This window comes from Ranitomeya variabilis, chromosome 5, assembly GCF_051348905.1.
Source record: "Ranitomeya variabilis isolate aRanVar5 chromosome 5, aRanVar5.hap1, whole genome shotgun sequence".
Taxonomy (NCBI): Eukaryota; Metazoa; Chordata; class Amphibia; order Anura; family Dendrobatidae; genus Ranitomeya; species Ranitomeya variabilis.
In genome coordinates, this window is record NC_135236.1 from 564459989 (window position 1) to 564479641 (window position 19653).

At 45.5% G+C, this 19653-nt stretch overlaps 1 protein-coding gene across 1 annotated transcript in view; it reads right to left on the reverse strand.

Annotated features, from left to right (window-relative positions):
* The window catches only part of TGFBI (transforming growth factor beta induced), a 180018-nt gene that overhangs the window by 2226 nt on the left and 158139 nt on the right, over positions 1–19653 (reverse strand). The window contains exons 15-16 of the mRNA XM_077265973.1: positions 9107–9183; positions 7354–7378 (exon numbers count right to left, since the gene is read on the reverse strand). Coding sequence (XP_077122088.1) covers positions 7354–7378; positions 9107–9183 — 102 coding nt within the window. The remainder of the gene's footprint in view (positions 1–7353; positions 7379–9106; positions 9184–19653) is intronic.

Here is a 19653-nt window from a genome sequence, read left to right on the forward strand (position 1 = left end):
GAAGTCGTTCCCCTGATCGTTGGTCGCTGGAGAGAGCTGTCTGTGTGACAGCTCCCCAGCGACCACACAGCGACTTACCAACGATCACGGCCAGGTCGTATCGCTGGTCGTGATCGTTGGTAAATCGCTTAGTGAGACGGGGCCTTAAGCGATTTACCAACGATCACGACCAGCGATACGACCTGGCCGTGATCGTTGGTAAGTCGCTGTGTGGTCGCTGGGGAGCTGTCACACAGACAGCTCTCTCCAGCGACCAATGATCAGGGGAACGACTTCGGCATCGTTGAAACTGTCTTCAACGATGCCGAAGTCCCCCTGCAGCACCCGGGTAACCAGGGTAAACATCGGGTTACTAAGCGCAGGGCCGCGCTTAGTAACCCGATGTTTACCCTGGTTACCAAAAAAAACAAACACTACATACTCGCCTTTCGGTGTCCAGGTCCCTTGCCGTCTGCTTCCTGCTCTGACTGAGATCCGGCCGTACAGTGAGAGCAGAGCGCAGCGGTGACGTCACCGCTGCGCTCTCGCTGTACGGCGGCAGTCAGTGAGAGCAGGAAGCAGACGGCAAGGGACCTGGACACCGAAAGGCGAGTATGTACTGTTTGTTTTTTTGTACATTTACGCTGGTAACCAGGGTAAACATCGGGTTACTAAGCGCGGCCCTGCGCTTAGTAACCCGATGTTTACCCTGGTTACCAGTGAAGACATCGCTGGATCGGTGTCACACACACCGATTCAGCGATGTCAGCGGGGCCTCAACGACCAAAAAAAGGTCCAGGCCATTCTGACACGACCAGCGATCTCGCAGCAGGGGCCTGATCGCTGGTACGTGTCACACATAGCGAGATCGCTATGGAGGTCGCTGTTGCGTCACAAAACTAGTGACTCAGCAGCGATCTCGCTAGCGATCTCGCTATGTGAGACGGGGCCTTAAGTGAGACGGGGCCTTTACATTGTAAAAGTTACTTCTGGCTCACACATAAACCCCAATGTTTCATGGATTCAGCTTCATAATTTTTAAGGCTAAAGATAGATTTATTGCCTTCACGACATTTGAGGTAAGTTTACATCATGGTCGGGAAGGCGTTCTGGCAAAATGACATAAATTTACATCATGGCAATCATGCGGGCACAGGAGCTGTGCCTGCGTGATCGCTGCCAGCTGCTCGGCTTAAATGAAAGCTGAGCCTCCACAGTCAGTGCCAGCAGTGGTGCCCGCACCACTCTGGGCCATTTAGCAACATAAATGCCAAGCTCGATCATGCAAGTGATCGGAGCATTTAGAAGGCAGGAAGAGAGAGGGGGCTGCCTCTCCCATTAGATCAGTGAGCCCACAACGTCATCGCGAGGGCTTTTTCATTGCCATGGCAACCGGAGGTCGTCATGAAGACTTCCAAGGCACCCAGCTATGGTAAGCCTGTCAGACCATGCTCAGAGCATGACATAAGAAGCTTCTGTTAGTGCAGCACTGACAGGTATAATGCTTGTGCATTTCAATTCATTATATCAGCAGAGACATAAAAGTTATAATGTCCCATAAAGAGACTACGTAAAAAAGTAGAAAAAAAAAAAAGGAAAAAATATTAACCCAATAAATAGGTATATTTATGTAAAAAAATTAAAGTGCACATATTTGGTTTTGCCACATCCAAAATGACCCAACTTCTAAAACGGTCACACTATAATCTCTTCAGTTAACTCTTTAAAGAAAAAAAAGAAAAAAAAAAAGGCAATAAAACTATGCATTTCATCATTCCAGCAAAAAAGTGGAATAAAATGCGATACAAAAAGTTGAATGTAAATAAAAACGGTATCACTGAAACTTTCATTTTGTCCAGCAAAAAGAGAAGCCACCATACAGTTTCGTCAGCGGAGGAATAAAAAAGCTATAGCGCACTCAGGAAAAATTGCATTAACAAATTGTGAGATCCAATTTTTCCTACTAGCCCTTTTAAAAATTAAAAATGTAGTTTGTAAAATGGGATCACTTATGGGGGGGGTTCTGCTGTTCTGGCATCTCAGGTGCTCTGTCAATGTAACATGGCCACAGGGTCACTTATGCTGTTACTGTTGTGAAAATGAAAAACTTGGCGCTTATTCAAATTTTTGTGGGAAAAAGTAAAATTTTCATTTTTTCCAAGGGACCAAAGTTTTCCTGAAACACATAGGTTTGAGGACACCATAGGACCTCATAGCTTCTCACAGTGACATCACACGCTACTCCAGAAATCACCCTCCCAGGGATGCTCCCGGCTGAAGGGCCCGGGCTGCATAGACTTGTCACAAGATTTTCAGAGTCTCGCTGCACTGTGCCCACATGTATCCCCTCCAGGGTATAGGATCCCTACAGCGGATATCTGTGCACACAGGAATGCACATAGGCAGAAGGATAACCCTTATCCTGTACTGATTTTATGGACACTACAACAAGAAAGCAACTTTGGCAAACTAGGCTGGTTTAATACCATTTTGTAATCATACACATGCAAGATCTATAGCTGGAACCCCAAGTCTGCTATGTAAATTACTTGAAGCAGCACAAACTTTTTTCCTTTAATTTCATCAATGGAGAGAGACTATTTCTAACAATTACCTGTTTTTTAACGCAGTATTAGTATTATCTCTGCTGTTGTAGTTTTATCTGTACTGACTATGATACACACACACATACATATATATATATATATATATATATATATATGTCAGTGAGACACCTATATATATATATATATATATATATATATATATATATATATATATTTATATTTAATTCAGCGCTAGATAGCAGAAAAGCCGGTAATTCAATTGACGGCTTTTGCTCTCTCCTTCACAAACCCGACAGGATATGAGACATGGTTTACATACAGTAAACCATATCATATCCCTTTTTTTATTACATATTCCTCTGTACTAATGTAACAAGTGTCTGTGTGTTAAATTTTGAAGCTCTAGCTATTAAATTAAAGGGTTAAATCCCGGAAAAAATTGGCATGGGCTCCAGCGCAATTTTCTCCACCAGAGTGGGAAAGCCAGTGAATGAGGGCAGATATTAATAGCCTAGGGAGGAACCATGGTTATAGGACCCCCCCGGGCTAAAAACATCTGCCCCCAGCCACCCCAGAAAAGGCACATCTGTAAGATGCACCTATTCTGGCACTTAGCCTCTCTCTTCCCACTCCCGTGTAGCGGTGGGATATGGGGTAATGAAGGGTTAATGTCACCTTGCTATTGTAAGGTGACATTAAGCCAGATTAATAATGGAGAGGCGTCAATTATGACACCTATCCATTATTAATCCAATAGTATGAAATGGTTAATAAAACACACACATTATTAAAAAGTATTTTAATAAAAGGGTGTTTTAATATTTTATTATACTCTCAATCCACCTGAAGACCCTTGTCACCTGAAATGAAGTTAAACAAAACAAACAACAATATTCCATACCTTCCGTCGTTACAGTCTTGTCACACGCTGTAAATCCATCTGAAGGGGTTAAATCATTTTACACCCAGGAGCTCTGCTAATGCAGCTGTGCTCCTGTCTGTAAAATTTGGTGAATGAATGGAATGCAGGGGAAAGTCCTATAGTTACCTCGAGTCGCGGTGATTAACCCTCTGATGGATGAACTCATATGAACTCGACCGTGGGAACTTTTTGGGAAAAATACTGCGTATTACGGCCGTAAAATATGGACCGTATTTCCCTACGCTGAGTGTGACGCCGGCCTTATGTGGTAAATGTTATTTAACCCCTTAAAGACCAGAGCTATTTTGGGTTTGGCAATTTCATTTTTTGCTCCCCTTCTTCCCAGAGCCATAACATTTTTATATTTTAGTCAAAATGGCCATGTGAGGGCTTTTTTTTTGCGGGGCGAGTTGTGTTTTTGAACGACACCATTGGTTTTACCATGTTGTGTGCTAGAAACAGGAAAGAAATTCCAAGAGCGGTGAAATTGCAAAAAAAAGTGCAATCCCACAGTGGTTTTTTGTTTGGCTATTTTGCTAGGTTCACTGAATGATAAAACTAACCTGCCATTATGATTCTCCAGGTCATTACGAGTTCATAGACTCCAAACATTTCTAAGTTCTTTTTTATTCAAGTGGTGAAAAAATTCAAAACTTTGTTAAAAAAAAAACTGTGCCATATTCCAATACCCCTAGCGTCTCCATTTTTCGTGATCTCGGGTTGGGTGAGGGCTTATTTTTTGCGTGCCCCGCTGATGTTTTTAATTATACCATTTTGGTGCAGATACGTTCTTTTTATCGCCCGTTATTGCATTTTAATACAATGTCATGGCGACCAAAAATATGTAATTCTGGCGTTTTGACTTTTTTCTCGCTATGCCGTTTAGCGATCCAGTTAATCCTCTTTTTTTTTGATAGATTGGGTGATTCTGAATGCGGCGATACCAAATATGTGCAGGTTTGATTTTTTGTATTTTATTTTGAATGGGGCGAAAGGGGGGTGATTTAAAGTTTTATATATTTTTTATTTTTTTATAGTTTTAAAAACATTTTTTTTTTTACTTTTGGCATGCTTCAATACTCTCCATAGGAGGCTAGAAGCTGCCATAGCCTGATCAGCTATGTTCAGATCGCCTCTATATAGCAGAATTACTCACTAGCTATGAGCGCCGACCACCGGGTGGGGCTCACAGAAAGGTGGCACTGACAGCCAGAGGTCTCCAGGAGACCTCTGGTTGTCATGCCAACAAACCGGTGACCTGTGATCACGTGAAGGGGTTACCAGTGGGCAGATTCCTGGCCCAATGGCCGGAAGTGTGAGTTAAATGCCGCTGTCAGCGTTTGTATGTGGCATTTAATGGGTTAATAGCTGTGGGTGGATCACCATTCCACCAGCAGCTATTCCGGGCATATGTCAGCTGTTCAAAACAGCTGACATGTCCTGGGAAAGATGTGGGCTCAGGGCCTGAGCCCACATCAAAGGGACGGAGTCCGACATTGGCGTAAATTTATGCCCAACATCAGAAAGGGGTTAATAACTATTTTGTATGCTATAACTATCTGTTTTAAGGGCATAAAAATTAAAAGTTTTAAAATTGCAAAATTTTCAACATTTTCACCGAAATTCCAATAATTTCACAAATAAATGCAAAAAATATCAGCCTAAATTTACCACTATCATAAAGTACAAGTGTCATGAAAAAACATTCTTAGAATCACTGGGATGCATTGAAGCCTTCCAGAGTTGTAACCACATAAAGTAATGGCCTGGTCAGGAAGGTGTTAACAGACTTGGGGATGAAGGGGTTACGGGATCATGCAACTTTTTGCTCTATAAAAATCACAAAAAAAAATGAAAGAAAAAGAGCGCATATTTGATTTTGCATAAATTTCATCAACTTGTGAGTGCCTTTTTGAAGAATTTGGCAAAAAATAGTGATGAATGAAAAAACTAGTAAATTAAAAATATGCAAATTATGAATCAAGGTCCTCTCTAAATTTCAGTTCTCTCTGAGCTAGTGGATGGGGACTAGTTTCTGCCATACACAGTTCACTGAGAGATTAATTCCTGCTTTTGCTCTCTCTGTAACACACAAACAGAAGCGATATTGTACAGCAGTACTGAGCCATGTGCCTGTGAATCCAGAACTGAAGTGAAATGCATTTGCTGAGTGCTGCAGCACGATCTGCCTGTGTCTACCTTTGCTGAACGCTGCTGACTCCTCTTCTTAAGGTACCGTCACATTTAGCGACGCTGCAGCGATATAGACAACGATCCGATCGCTGCAGCGTCGCTGTTTAGGTCGCTGGGGAGCTGTCACACAGACAGCTCTCTCCAGCGACCAACGATCAGGGGAACGACTTCGGCATCGTTGAATCTGTCTTCAACGATGCCGAAGTCCTCCTGCAGCACCTGGGTAACCAGGGTAAACATCGGGTTACCAAGCGCAGGGCCGCGCTTAGTAACCCGATATTTACCCTGGTTACCATTGTAAAAGACATCAGAAGGTGAGTATGTAGTGTTTTTTTTTTACTTTTACAATGGTAACCAGGGTAAATATCGGGTTACTAAGCGCGGCCCTGCGCTTAGTAACCCGATGTTTACCCTGGTTACAAGTGAACACATTGCTGGATCGGTGTCACACACACCGATCCAGCGATGACAGCGGGTGATCAGCGACGAAATAAAGTTCTGGACTTCTAGCTCCGACCAACGATATCACAGCGGGATCCAGATCGCTGCTGCGTGTCAAACACAACGAGATCGCTATCCAGGACGCTGCAACGTCACGGATCGTCGTCGTTCTCGCTGCAAAGTCGCTTAGTGTGAAGGTACCTTTACTTCTCTCTCCATAGAGTTAAATGGCTGTGTAACCTAACACCTCACCGTGAAATCAGTCCATCTTACTTTGATAAAGACAGATTTCAGCTGTTATTCAGAGTGGATGGTGAGTTCGAGGCAGGTGGAGGGGAAGAAGTAGCTCATAAGGCTACTTTCACACTAGCGTTAACTGCATTCCGTCACAATGCGTCGTTTTGCTGAAAAAACGCATCCTGCAAAAGTGTTTGCAGGATGCGTTTTTTCACCATTGATTAACATTAAGCGACGCATTGTGACGGATTGCCACACGTCGCACCCGTCGTGCGACGGATGCGTCGTGCAGTGGCGGACCGTCGGGAGCAAAAAACGTTGCTTGCAACGTTTTTTGCTCCGTCGTAAAGGTTCTTTCCGACCGCGCATGCGCGGCCGGAACTCCGCCCCCACCTCCCCGCACCTCACAATGGGGCAGCGGATGCGCTGGAAAAATGCATCCGCTGCCCCCGTTGTGCGGCGGAGACAACGCTAGCGTCGGGAACGTCGGCCCGACGCTAGTGTGAAAGTAGCCTAAGTGGAAAAAGATGCAGATTTCCCTGATAAGATATCCTAATAGATTTTGTATATTTGGTATGCAGTTAGTAATAATCTCATGTTGCCCCCATGCCTATGTTGGCACAAAAGTCTTTCTGACATGTTAGATGACAAAGGTATTGAAAGTAGCGCGATGGGATGGGAATGGAATTGTGGTCCTGGAGCTACAAGTGACACGTCTGATTTACAGTTGCAATCATATTTATTCTGCCAACTAATGCCAACAGTTGCCTCTGATGTGAAGCAGTGTATGCTCAAAGAGTTCATTGCTTCAGACACAGTATGCACAGATAGCAAGTCTCCAATTCTTTTTTTTTTCCATGGATTTTTTTTTCAGGCTGACTAGTTCTCAGATTGATGTGCATTCCCACAAGAATATGCATAGATCCATGACAGTACTTTATCTAGCACCATATGTCACATTTCAAATCATCATCACACGCTGCTCATATTAGAAGAATTGAACAACATATTTACCTAGCCGGGCATGTCTTTGAGACACCTAGAGAGAAAAAAAGATATATTTGTGATTGGGATTATTTGCACTAAACAATGGTATTCTGTCACATGATTGATGATGATGACTCCATATTGTTTTTTGCTCTAGTCTGGGAAAGAATGTGTAAGATCAATAATAGCTTAGTTTCATGCTAGAACCCTTTGCGGATAGTGTGATGCTGAAGTTTAAACACCGCAACAATGCCTTGGGTGGATTGCCATGAAGATGTTTGCAGTTGAGAAACAGTAGCTTATTTGCACATTTTTCAGCTGGAATTTTTAGTATATAATGCACCCTACTGCAATGTGTATGCAACCCCACACGGTGACTAAAGTTTGCTAAGCAAACATTGACAGACTTGATTGATCTTTTTTTCAAAGGAACAAAACAAACCTTTCTATACACTTGCTATTATTGTCTAAATAACTAAATAGAGCATCTGGAGGCTAGAGGAGCCATGAGCAATTGAAAAAAAACTTGAGTGGTACTACCAATGTAATCAGTATTTAACTGCCATTGTATATTCGGTTTATTGGCAGAATTTGCAAAATTTCTGCTGTTTGCAATAAATCAATCAATTAAAAATAGTTTAACACAACTAATGGCCACTCGAGAATACTTAGAACTTCTAAAGAAAGTTTGGTGGACTTTGAGGTATGATTGGGATCATTGTCCTTTTGGAAGATCCAATGACACCCAAGCTTCAGCATCCTCACAGAAGACATGATGTTTGTCGCCTAGGATTTCCGAATATTGGATTGAATTAATTTTTCTCTCTACACATTGTAGGTTTTCATTGCCAGAGGAAGCAAAGAAGCATCACTGAGCTACCACCATGCTTTACTATATACTCCCCATGATTACTACTAATTCATAGGTTGGAAAAGGTCCCCTTTTGTTTCATCAGTCCACAGAAAAGAATCCCAAAACTTACTCAAAACCATACAAATCAGAGTCAGAGAGAACTTTTCTTGTGTTTGTTAGGCAGTAGAGGTCTGCATCTTGGATCTCAGGAATGGAGATTTTCAGCATTTTGAATGTACCTTATTGTGTAAACTGTACATCAGTGCCTGCTGCCACCAATTTTTGCTGCAACTCTTTTGCACTCATTCAGTGGTTCTGGACCACTTGAATCTTCAGAATCGGAAGGCAGCTGGTGATGGCTTCATTTTTTGCCAAATCGGGGAGAGGTAGCCAGTGTTTCTTTAGCTTTAAATTGGAAAACTATGCTTCAAACTGTACAATCATGTCATTGCCATAAGCAAAATGGTGTTTGGCTATGCGGTAAACTGCTGTCTGGCTATGAATCAAGTTTACAGCCAAAGGGAACACTAAAGGTTAGAGCTCCTTGACAGTAACCATTAACGCTGCCCCCAGGATATTCCCGGGCACCACAATACCACACATGGGACTTTGTATTTTACCTTAGCTCATCAGTATTGTATCACTTTATCCAAACTAAATCGATTCCCTTGACTATACAGGATGGGCTATCACTGGCACAGGAAGTATGATCCTCTACATACAGTCACTAAGGTGAACATCTTGTTTATCTACATTCTCTTACTATATTCAGTGAGACAGTACTTATTGTGTGGTTATATTAACCACTAATACATACCGAGACACTACACAGAATTTGTGTAGGACCGTCAACAGCTTCTAAAATTATATATTCATATAGCTAGTGTACAGTATATAATAATTTATGTTTATACTTTTAAACCATACCTTTGAATAAGCAGCAGCTTGTCTCAGGATATCAAGTCCAGAATCTGAAAGTTCGTCTCCCCTTTCTATGGATTTTGCTGAAAAAAATAAAATAAAATGAAAACCAATATACAGCATACATCCATATATAAACTTACACAGGCAGTGCTCCACCAGAGATAAGCGGATCGATATGTACGTAAGAACAAATGTAAGGAGAATGAAGGAAAGGTTGAATTGCCTCAAATTTGAAAATCCACAGTTTGCAATTCGATTAGAGAGAATTGCCAAAAAAACATAAATAAATGCTTTTAGTCATTTCACAGACCGCTGAAGACTCAGAGTACCAGCTAATAACACCAGGCTTGTCAGCTTTGTCCTCCCCATAATGCCTTCCAGCTATAACATTACATGGTCTACTGCAGCAACTCAGGGAGACTATGGCAGAGACTATAAATGACTTGGGCCATCCAAGGAGCAGCCATTTTTGGATTTAACAGCGTAGGGATGGAGATTACACAGCTCTTTCGACATACAAAGGAATACAAAAAGGCTTCATCTGAGTATTGTGTACTACATCAATGCTGAAACACATTGAAAATGGGAGTGGTAGTCTCAGTCGGATTTAAATGTAGGTGCTGTACCTATATTGTCACTCAGTATGACCGTGTATTAAGTGAAATGTAATATACTTAAGTATCAAGTAACAGCACCTTAATAACAACCTTTTTTGATTATTTTTCTCACACTTCGAACAAGGACCGTATTAATACCCATCTGTCCTAATTTTGCTATTAAAGAAAAATCCTGAATACAAGGCTTGTGTGTCACAGAACGTGTGCTTCCTGCTTTATGAAACAGACAAGCCATATTTTTTTTTAAGACGAAAGAAAAAACTCCATAATCCAGAAATGTAAACACAACTGATTTTTCTTTGCACACTTTCTTGTTGTAATAGTCTAGTATTAGATCTGTGTTTGTGTTAAAGAGCTCAAAAGGGGTTCAATACAGTTCTGGGAGACCTTCACATGTCCGTTTTTTTCACGAGCTCCAATGTATTCCACATTCCCTGAATCCTACTCCTACGCATCTGTGAATATCAGCAAAGTTCCTCCTATTCACAGGCACTGGGTACTCTAACGAGCATTGTCGTGATTAACTGAGGACTTTAAATAGCTGTAACTTTACTGCTATTCACAGACAGAAGAGCAGGATTCGGGAAATGTGGACTACATTAGAGCTTCGTGGGAACATTTCTGCCAATAAATTGTTATCTATCTATTTAACTATCTATTTATATCTTTGCACAACTAACACCTAAACATTTGTCTTCTGCATTCTATTCCAGTATGTGTCACATGGATGGTGCACTTGAACAGCACACGGATGACACATACGCACACGGATACAGATAACATTGGTACTGGATTTTCCAGTACCAGGAATATCAAAACGTGTGAAGGAGGCCTTATGTAAGTATTTTCTATGTAGTGGCTTTGTAGATGTACAATTCAGAGAGAATAAAACAATTTGATGGGAACTTTGGTGAAATAACAGTACCATAAGCAGCATTATAGTCCAGTGCTTACCACTGACATCCTAAAGGCATGCCCTTGGACCCCCACTGATCACTAGAATGGGGGTCTCAGTATGACTCACCTGTTCCATGGGAGTGTAAATAAAATTGTGGTATCACATGTGCCCTACTGCTCTATTCAAAATCTATGCGAAGGGCATACTGTAGCTAGTTACGTATAAGGTAATTGAATTATTTTTTATTATTTAATTAGGTCTTAGGCATCTAGATCAGTATGTGGATAGCGATGAATAAATAGTCCATGAACTGCTTTGTCTTCAAGTCACTAGATGAATGTAAAACAAATATTGCAAAACTGCCTAGCAAAGCATAGTATATGATGAATTACGTACAATCCAGTCAGTCATTTCTGACTTAAAGAAAGATTTGATAGAAAGAAGGACAATTTTGCTTAACTGCCAAAATAACTATATTCAACTTAACAGGGTGAGCAGGTCCTATCAAATTATTAATTTATAAGATTATAAGATAGGTCACCCTGTCGCGAAATATTTATTGATGTCAAGCATGCCTTTCATTATAGCTCTACATGCCCATTAATTTTGAGAGGCCAGCAAATCTAATCTTTCAGCATATGTCTTCTCCTTTTTTACCCATTTTACAGATTTTTTTAAATGTTTAGTTTCTATTTCTGTAATGTACATTTTTTTCTGTGAATAGATCACATTCTACATATTTTCCCCAATATATTAAAAAGGAAGATGGATAGCATGTATGGGAGAATGCATTCTCAAAGTTTATTAATGCTTCTGGCAAAATAAAAAAAAGCAAAAACATCAACAAAAAAACCCCATACACCTATTTAATAATAATAATAATAATAATAATAATTTTATTTCTATAGCACCAACATATTCTGCGGCATCAGGAAGCATCTGTTGGGTGTAGAGAAAGCAGTCTTCTCCTTGGCTTCTTGGGACATGGGTTTACCAATATCCATTTGTTAGATCCAAGGTGGTTATCTTGCCGGCCTAAGTCTCTCAATCACCTGATTGACACATGGCATCAGATATGCATCAAACTTGGAAACATCGTTCAGCTTCCAATAATCATTATAGTATATTCATTCTCCATTGGATTTTGAAAAATGGACAATTGGGCTAGACCACTCACCCTTCAATTCAACAAACGCTTCACTTCCTTGGAGATCAGTCCTCGGTGGGCCTCAGGAATTCAGTATTGCTTCAAGTTCACCAGCACATGGAGTTCCATCAGCACCTCATGTTTTATGACATCTGTACACCCTGGCAAATCTTATAACAGGTCCTGGTTCTACTACAGCAATTCCCAACACTGCTGTTTTTGGGCCTTCAACAGTGTCTCTGCTTTTGTGACACCTCCAATATCCCCATCTGGCTTGACCAGCAAACATGAAGTTTCAATGGGGTCCTGTTGTACAATGGCTTGATAAATTGATGTGGTAGATCTAGTACTGTTTACGTCTTTCCGGTTGATGAACCTTGTAGTTTACTTCCCCCAGCTTTTCTACCATCTCATAGGGGCATTGCCATTTGGCCAAAAACGTACCCACTACCGTGGAAATAAGCATGAGGACTCGGTCTCTGGGACTTAACTGCCTTACTCTGGCTGACCAGTTGTAGACCCGGGATTGAGCCTCTTGGGCCTGGAGATGTTTCTTTATGGTGGAAATTACCTTAGGAACCCTCTCCTGCATCTGGGTGATGTGCTCGATGATGCTCTGATGGGGCGTGACCTTGGTATCCAAGGTTTCCCTAGTTATATCAAGGAGACCCCTTGATGTCATCCACACAGGCGTTGAAAAGGAAAGAATCTGGTAGAAGCTTGTTGAACATCCCGAATTGAGAATAATAGACATGGGAGGAGACCGTCCCAGTCTCACTCGGCCTTTTCTATGGCCTTCTTAAGCATATTTATGGTTTTATTAAACCTTTCCACAAGGCCATCTGTCTAGAGATGGTAAATTGACTTCTTTGGTTCTGCAATTTGCAACGCCTTACACAGATCCCTTATCACCTTACTCATATAAGGTATTCCTTTTGTTGGCCAGGATCTCCGTAGGTAGTTCTTTCCTGGCAAAGATGTGGACCAACACATGCTTTTCGTGGAGGAGTTTCTCAGGGGAACACCGTGTCTGTGAATTGAGATACTGATTTGGCTTTTATCCTAAGTCATATTGCACGACTCTTTAAAGGGTTGATTGTGACTTGTAGGATCGCTACTTCCAATAGGTGGCGCTGTAGAGTTTAAGTCCTCTTTTTCTCAGAAGAGGCAATTTGCATATGGGTACCGTGTAGCATAGTCGATGACAACCGATATATATTGATGCCCACGAAGAAACTTAACAAGGGGGCCGACCATGTCCCCAGAAATTCGCTCAAATGGTACCTCTATGATGGGTAGCGGCGCAAGGGGATTTCGGAAGTGTGAGGTGGGAGCAGTTAACTGGCAGGTGGGATATTACTTGCAATACAACTTGCAATGGGACAGGATTTCTCTGTGACATCCTGGCCAATAAAACCTTTGCATGGCCCATTCTTGGGTTTTGTCAACACCCAGATGGCCACCCAAGACATGTAAATGGGTCATGTTCAGCACCCTATGCTCAACTATTTTCTCTCTGACTTTAGTAACCGGGTACAATAAGTCTCCATTAATCAGGGAAGCCTGGTGTCAGCCTCCAGCTCCTGCGCTATGCTGCTAATAATGGTTACATTATTAAACACCTCTTTTAGAGTTAGGTCCCTATTTTGGGAAGACTCAAAATTTTCTCGGGTCACCCCAATATCAGGGATGTTTGTCTCAGAGGATACTACCTCCTCTTCTCCCACCATTACACAGAAGGGAAACCTATCAGATTCTGGATGTGGTAGGAATTCTTTTGTGGCAACCCATGTCTTATCCGAGCAGTAGAGGTCTTTCCCTCTCCCCAAAACAACACAAAGTCCCGGCCTATAATAATTGGGTGCAATAAATCCTGGACCACACCGTTCTCATGGGACTCAGTACCTAGGACCGTCTGAATTACCACTCTGGCCACTGGATAGTTTTTAGCAGTGCATGCCCACCTTCTTCCCATGGATCAGTTGGAGAGGGTGTGTGGCCTTGATGAATGTCACCAAACTCCCTGAATCCAGTAGTCCATTTATTTTCAGACCATTCATTTTTATGGGAAAGCTTGTGGCCCCTTGCCAAGTGGACAATCCACACTGCAGTCGAGATATGCATAGAATGAACACTAGTGTCCGATGCTATTGTCCATTTGCTCGGTGGTCAGGAGACACCAGATGGCTATATGAAATGGGCTGATACATTTCCAACAAATTACATTTCCGAATGGTCACCTCCTTGGAATTTGGATGCCTCTCCCCCATTAGGTATAGCAAAAAGACTTCCGTCCACTGCTCTGGCGGGAGTTTCTCTCTATCGGCAGTTCTTTCAAAAACAGTTAAAAAGGCCTTTATGTCATCACCTTGGGTCATTTTCTGCAAGGCTCCACAGCATCTCACAAACAGAGAAATCATCAGCTGAACTTGAAGTCGGTGCTGCCACTTGTGCCAACAACCACCTCTGTGGTTCAATCTGATGCTGCTGTTGTCGGTGCTGTTGCTACATCTGTTACTGGTGCTGCTGGAGCTGTTGCATAAACAGCTTATTTGTCTGCTGTTGTGGAAGATGTTGTTGCTGCAGGTGTTGCTGCTGCTAGTCTTGCACCAGGTGTTAAATCGGGTCCTCCATGCCGTCTGATGCTCCCTGGCTTATAATCACCTTCACCCAAGACATGTATTACTTCTGTAGCAGTCACACATATTCCTGGGGAATGCTGTCCACATTTCTAACACCAAATGTAACCATGCTACTCACTTGGGAGCGATATGAAGTATCACAAGAACCATTTCTGTTTAAAAGTCTCGCTGGTTTATTTCAGGCTTCATAAACCACATTACTGGAAAATTTAAATACAGCCTGTGTCTGGAACAAAGTGAAACATAAATTTAACAGTCCATACAATAGTGTGGATTCCCCCGCTTGGCTTTGAGTCCAGCTCCCTAGATCTTTTTGCAAAGCCACACAATCCATGAGGTCTACACACCTCCATACACAGCACCAAGTGTCAGATAACCAGGTTCCAGTTTACAATGTGAACCACACACAGGTGGAGATTTGGTGAGCAGCCCAACAGCTGACTCCTCAGCTGCTCATAATTAAGGATGGCCCTAACATGGCTGATTAACCCCTCATAGTACTACTAGCTATTGAACCCGTTCTACGCCCGGGTGGCGAGCATTTATATTGGAATATGGTCTCCATCCTGGTATGTGCTGCTCCTATCCTGTCATATGCTGCTCCATCCTGCGCCCCCATCCTGTCATGTGCTGCTCCACCGTGTCATGTGCTGCTCCATCCTGCGCCCCCATCCTGTCATGTGCTGCTCCACCGTGTCATGTGCTGCTCCATCCTGCATCCCCATCCTGTCATGTGCTGCTCCACCGTGTCATGTGCTGCTCCATCCTGCGCCCCCATCCTGTCATGTGCTGCTCCACCGTGTCATGTGCTGCTCCATCCTCATCCCCATCCTGTCATGTGCTCCCATCCTGCGCCCCCATCCTATCACGTGCTGCTCCATCCTGCGCCCCCATCAGTGCGGGCGGCTGTGCTGAGTGCGGACGGCTGTGCTGAGTGCGGGCGGCTGTATGTGGCTGTGCTGAGTGCGGGCGGCTGTATGTGACGTGGCTGTGCTGGGTGCGGGCGGCTGTGCTGGGTGCGGCAGCTGTGGACGGCTGTGCTGGGTGCGGTGGCTGTGCTGGGTGCAGCGGCTGTGCTGGGTGCAGCGGCTGTGCGTGGCTGTAGGCGGCTGTGCGTGGCTGTGGGAGGCTGTGCTGGGTGCGGCGGCTGTGCGTGGCTGTGGGCGGCTGTGCTGGGTGCGGCGGCTGTGCTGGGTGCGGTGGCTGTGCTGGGTGCAGCGGCTGTCCGTGGCTGTAGGCGGCTGTGCGTGGCTGTGCTGGGTGCGGAGGCTGTGCATGGCTGTGGCGGCTGTGCGTGGCTGTGCTGGGTGCGGCGGCTGTGCTGGGTGCGGCGGATGTGCTGGGTGCGGCGGCTGTGCTGGGTGCGGCGGCTGTGGGTGGCTGTGCTGGGTGCAGCGGTTGTGCGTGGCTGTGGGCGGCTGTGCTGGGTGCGGCGGCTGTGGGCGGCTGTGCGTGGCTGTGCTGGGTTGGGCGGCTGTGCGTGGCTGTGGGCGGCTGTGCTGGGTGTGGCGGCTGTGCTGGGTGTGGCGGCTGTGCTGGGTGCGGCGGCTGTCCGTGGCTGTGGGCGGCTGTGCGTGGCTGTGGGAGGCTGTGCGTGGCTGTAGGCGGCTGTGCGTGGCTGTGGCGGCTGTGCATGGCTGTGCTGGGTGCGGCGGATGTGCTGGGTGCGGCGGCTGTGCTGGGTGCGGCGGCTGTGGGTGGCTGTGCTGGGTGCGGCGGCTGTGCGTGGCTGTGGGCGGCTGTGCTGGGTGCGGCGGCTGTGCTGGGTGCGGCGGCTGTGCGTGGCTATGGGTGGCTGTACGTGGCTGTGGGCGGCTGTGCTGGGTGCGGCGGCTGTGCGTGGCTGTGGTCGGCTGTGCTGGGTGCGGCTGTGCGTGGCTGTGGGTGGCTGTGCTGGGTGCGGCGGCTGTGGTCGGCTGTGCTGGGTGCGGCGGCTGTGCGTGGCTGTGGGCGGCTGTGCTGGGTGCGGCGGCTGTGCGTGGCTGTGGTCGGCTGTGCTGGGTGCGGCGGCTGTGCGTGGCTATGGGTGGCTGTGCGTGGCTGTGGGCGGCTGTGCTGGGTGCGGCGGCTGTCCGTGGCTGTGGGCGGCTGTGCGAGGCTGTGCGTGGCTGTAGGCGGCTGTGCGTGGCTGTAGGCGGCTGTGCATGGCTGTGCTGGGTGCGGCGGATGTGCTGGGTGCGGCGGCTGTGCTGGGTGCGGCGGCTGTGGGTGGCTGTGCTGGGTGCGGCAGCTGTGCGTGGCTGTGGGCTGTGCGTGGCTGTGCTGGGTGCGGCGGCTGTGCGTGGCTGTGGGCGGCTGTGCTGGGTGCGGCGGCTGTGCGTGGCTGTGGTCGGCTGTGCTGGGTGCGGCGGCTGTGCGTGGCTGTGGGCGGCTGTGCTGGGTGCGGCGGCTGTGCTGGGTGCGGCGGCTGTCCGTGGCTGTGGGCGGCTGTGCGTGGCTGTGGGAGGCTGTGCGTGGCTGTAGGCGGCTGTGCGTGGCTGTGGCGGCTGTGCATGGCTGTGCTGGGTGCGGCGGATGTGCTGGGTGCGGCGGCTGTGCTGGGTGCGGCGGCTGTGGGTGGCTGTGCTGGGTGCGGCGGCTGTGCGTGGCTGTGGGCTGTGCGTGGCTGTGGGCGGCTGTGCTGGGTGCGGCGGCTGTGTGTGGCTATGGGTGGCTGTACGTGGCTGTGGGCGGCTGTGCTGGGTGCGGCGGCTGTGCGTGGCTGTGCTGGGTGCGGCTGTGCGTGGCTGTGGGCGGCTGTGCGTGGCTGTGGGCGGCTGTGCTGGGTGCGGCGGCTGTGGTCGGCTGTGCTGGGTGCGGCGGCTGTGCGTGGCTGTGGGCGGCTGTGCTGGGTGCGGCGGCTGTGCGTGGCTGTGGTCGGCTGTGCTGGGTGCGGCGGCTGTGCGTGGCTATGGGTGGCTGTGCGTGGCTGTGGGCAGCTGTGCTGGGTGCGGCGGCTGTGCGTGGCTGTGGGCGGCTATGGTCGGCTGTGCTGGGTGCGGCGGCTGTGCGTGGCTGTGCTGGGCGCGGCGGCTGTGCTGGGTGCGGCCATTTTCTTGGTCCTGCTCCCGGAGTCGGCGCCTGCGCAGTCCGCGCTTTCCGGCGCCATTTTCTTGAAGACACTGCAATGTGTCTTCAAGAAAATGGCGCCGGAAAGCGCGGACTGCGCAGGCGCCGATTCCGGGAGCAGGGGGACAGTCACGGCCCGGAAGCGCGTCGGTGGAACGGGTCAGGTAAGTATACTCACCCTCCGCCTCCTGGCTCGTCCCTGCTTGTCCGGTGGAGATCGCGGTGTGCGTTCAGCGCTTACGCATACCGCGATCTCCTGGGAGCGTCGCTCTGTGCGGTCCAGACTGCGCCGGCGCTTGCGCTTGCGCAGTCTATAGAGGCTTCGGACAGAGTGACGCTCCCAGCGTTATATTATAGATGTGTACTAGAGCATTACTCCATGCTTATATCACAGATGACATGCTCTTCTGTTACACATATTTCCTATCCACTATGTGTCCGTCTGTCACCTTACACTTATATAAAAGAGTTTTCCCCACACGTTATACCTCTGCTTTTTTGATATTTTGGGATCTCTGTTTTTTTAGGGGATTTGGAATGGGTGCACCTTTGCATATAAATATTTATATATACAGTAGTGCTCTCCTATTTTCCTTCTCATTACTGCATTTAGTTCTCAAGGTATCCTGCATCACAAAGGTGGAAGTTAGTATGTGAATGTCTATTTTTCATGCTGCATAAAGTGTAAAATTCTGTACACAAAGCCATGATCAATTCATCAATGCCTTTTCTACAAATATAGAGACTGCATGAATGTATACATGACTGCATGCATGTATACATACCCTGACGAAGGCTATGCCGAAACAAGGGTCCATCTTGTTGCATGATTACTGAACACCAACTGCTTGATTTATACTTTTTCATTAAATTATCTATTGGCCATTTTTTTTTTTGTTTTCTTCTCCTGTTAGTTTTCCTGCATTTTTGTATATATAGTAACAATGCAGATCCTTTCTACCCTCCTAGCTATAGGGAACAGAATAGAGTTTTGGATTGATTAGTTGAAAACAAACAACAAGAATGTGATGTCCAGTTAGCTCTGCCTGCTACCATTCCTGCAGTGTGTGGTCTGATGCTTTCTCATGCTGAAAGTTACTTTCTGTAGATCATCAGTGTACAAAGATTATACACCACTGTGTGTGCTTGATTCACCCAATATTCATTCTACATCGGAGATCCAGTGAAGACCGTGGGAGGGGGTCTCAGGCCTACATTGTATTGAGATTTGTGAATTTCATTATTTTAGATCCAATGTTTGCCCAGAATTGGTTAAGAAGGAGTTTGTTGTTGATCTTGTTATTTTTCATTTTATTTTTTCGTGCTTTTGGTTTTATCTTGTTCCCCTTTTTATATCCTCAACAGCTTGCAGTACCCAGAGACAATAATGGAGAGAGGAGTGAACATCCATACCCACACTCACATCATTTATTATTTTACAGGTAAATTAAGAAAGTTAATGGGTCCCAGAAGTTTGACAAACACCTTTCTGATATGTATGGCTTATTTTGTAAATGTGTCATAAATATATGTATAATATACCATACCAAACAACAATACCAAAAGCCATTGCCTTACCTGGCCTATAATCTCTGCCCTTCTAATGATTTGTAAAGCTAAACAACTGAGAAAAATATTTGAGAGAGCGGAACGAAATCTAACAGTTGTGCAAATGACTCACAGGTATTTAATTAGGAGAGTATAATGTTTCAATACTGTTTTATCTATGACTGAACTAGATTTCATTTTCATTCATTCCCAGTCTTTATCAGGAATATGCCAAGTTCTGACAGTTATTGAACCAAATGAGTTCAGCATATGCTGCAAAACTGTCAGCCAAGCCAATTTCCAAGGCTGTTACTGTAGCTTTAGCACTCTAAGTGTTAGACACCAGTGGTACATGAAGTATATTCAAAGTTTAGTTTGTATAACAAAGTACCGGTACTTAAAACGTCAGAGACGGATTTATAGGGAAAATCTCTGCTCTTTGAGCTGATACATGACAGTTACTGCACATAGGTTTCATAGCTTAGAAAAAAAAAGAAAACAAACGCCACCTAAAAAAGTCACCTAATTTAGCTACTACATTCAGAAATGCTGCAGAAAATCTGCAACATAAAAAACCTCAACAAAGATAGCTGCAAAACTGTATATATGATCCAATAGACCATAAAAAAAAGACTCTTACAAAAGGCTAA